The sequence below is a fragment of the Gracilinanus agilis genome, chromosome 2 (assembly GCF_016433145.1).
Source record: "Gracilinanus agilis isolate LMUSP501 chromosome 2, AgileGrace, whole genome shotgun sequence".
NCBI lineage: Eukaryota > Metazoa > Chordata > Mammalia > Didelphimorphia > Didelphidae > Gracilinanus > Gracilinanus agilis.
Genome location: NC_058131.1, coordinates 313,326,214 through 313,328,048, shown reverse-complemented (window position 1 = coordinate 313,328,048; position 1,835 = coordinate 313,326,214). Strand labels below are relative to the sequence as shown.

At 40.6% G+C, this 1,835-nt stretch overlaps 1 protein-coding gene across 1 annotated transcript; it reads left to right on the top strand.

The window, feature by feature from the left end:
* The first annotated feature begins 697 nt into the window (after positions 1–697).
* On the top strand, positions 698–1,633 carry LOC123233682 (olfactory receptor 2D2-like). The gene has a single exon (XM_044659741.1). The coding sequence runs from the start codon at positions 698–700 to the stop codon at positions 1,631–1,633; it is 936 nt and encodes a 311-aa protein (XP_044515676.1).
* Positions 1,634–1,835: the final 202 nt, after the last annotated feature.

Genomic DNA, 1,835 nt, shown 5'->3' with positions numbered 1-1,835 from the left:
GGAGATGAGGTTGGGATGGGGAAGGCCTCATAAAAGATTGGATCAGAGCTCAGTCTTAAAAGAAGATAAAGAAGTCAAATAGTCGAGATGAGCAGAGAAAAAACTGAAGGTAATGGAGACAACAAGTAAAAAGGCACAAAGTCAGGAGATAGTGCTATCTGTCATGTAGAAGGAATAGCAATAGAGCCAGTGTCACTGGATCATAGACTATGTTAAAGGGCATAAGACGTAATAGTAGCAGTAATAGTAGTAGTGTTGTGGGGGAGGCTGGATGATTTACCGGTGATCACAAACAATGTAAGAACTTCCAACAGTGACTTAGTATAATGGCAATTCCAGGAGAAACTAAGGAGAATTGCTAATAAGTTTCAAAGACTAGATTGGATAATTAACCCCTATTTCCTAGCTCTTACTTCTCTTCTGATTTCATCGAAAATAACTGAGATCAATGGATATTAATTACAGGATAAAAAAATTTCAGCTCAATATTACAACTGCCCAGCAAAGGATTATTTTCTTATGAAGTGTGTACAGTACATAGCAGGACTCAGTGGCCACTACCAGGGAAGCTGTCAGTGGTTGAGTGGAAGGCTAGGCTAAGTAGTCTTGAAGTTTCTTCTAACAAAAGATTCTATAATTTTATAGATTATGCCTTCATATTAAGAAGGTGTTGGCTAATTCCTAAAGAAGAAAGAAAATGAGCCAGACAAACAAAACCTGGGTAACAGAATTCCTCCTCCTTGGACTTACTGATGACCCTCAAACTCAGTTGCTGCTCTTTGTATTGTTCTTTGTTGTCTACTTGGTTACTGTGTTTGGAAACCTGCTTCTTATCTCCCTAGTTCTCTATGACTCACAGCTTCATACACCCATGTACTTTTTTCTGTGTAACTTATCTACAGCTGACCTCTGTTTCTCTACCACTATTGTTCCCCAAGCCCTAGTCCATATGATTTCCAGGAGAAAGTTCATTTCCTTCATGGGTTGTGCAGCTCAGCTTCTTTTCATCCTCCTTTTTGGATGTACAGAATGTGCATTGTTAGCTGTGATGTCATATGACAGGTACTTAGCTATCTGTGACCCCATGCACTATCCTCTCATCATGACATGGAAGGTGTGCATCAAACTAGCCTTGGGGTGTTGGGTCAGTGGCATACTAGTGTCTATGGTGGATACAACATTCACTCTACGACCTCCATACCAGGGAGAAAATAGGATTCCTCATTTCTTTTGTGAGCCCCCTGCTCTCCTGGCCCTAGCATCTGCAGATACCCACAGCTCACAGATGGCCATTTTCCTTATGGGTGTGGTGATTCTTCTTGCACCTGTGTCCCTGATCCTGGTATCCTATGGATGTATCATAATGACTGTGGTCAGGATGAAGACAACCTCAGGAAGACTCAAGGCATTCTCCACTTGTGGCTCCCACCTTCTTGTGGTTGTCATTTTTTATGGGTCAGCCATAATTTCCTACATGACACCCAGGACTGCTAAGGAACAGGGGAAGCTGGTGTCTGTGTTCTATGCAGTGATAACCCCTATGCTTAACCCCATTATTTACAGCTTAAAGAACAAAGATGTGAAGAAGGCATTTAGAAATGCAGTTACCCAGGGACCACCCCATAGATTCTGATATCATAAAGTTTGTCAGTATCCTTTACCTTAAAAGTTTACTGTGTACCCCACCTCCACTATGGAAGAAATTACCTTTTCCTTGCCTCTGGTAATTAAGAACACTAGAGTACAATTTGCATTATTCTCAAATATCAATACAATATTTATGTATTAAATACCTGTATTATATCATCAATAAGGGAGAGAGGTATGAATAGATG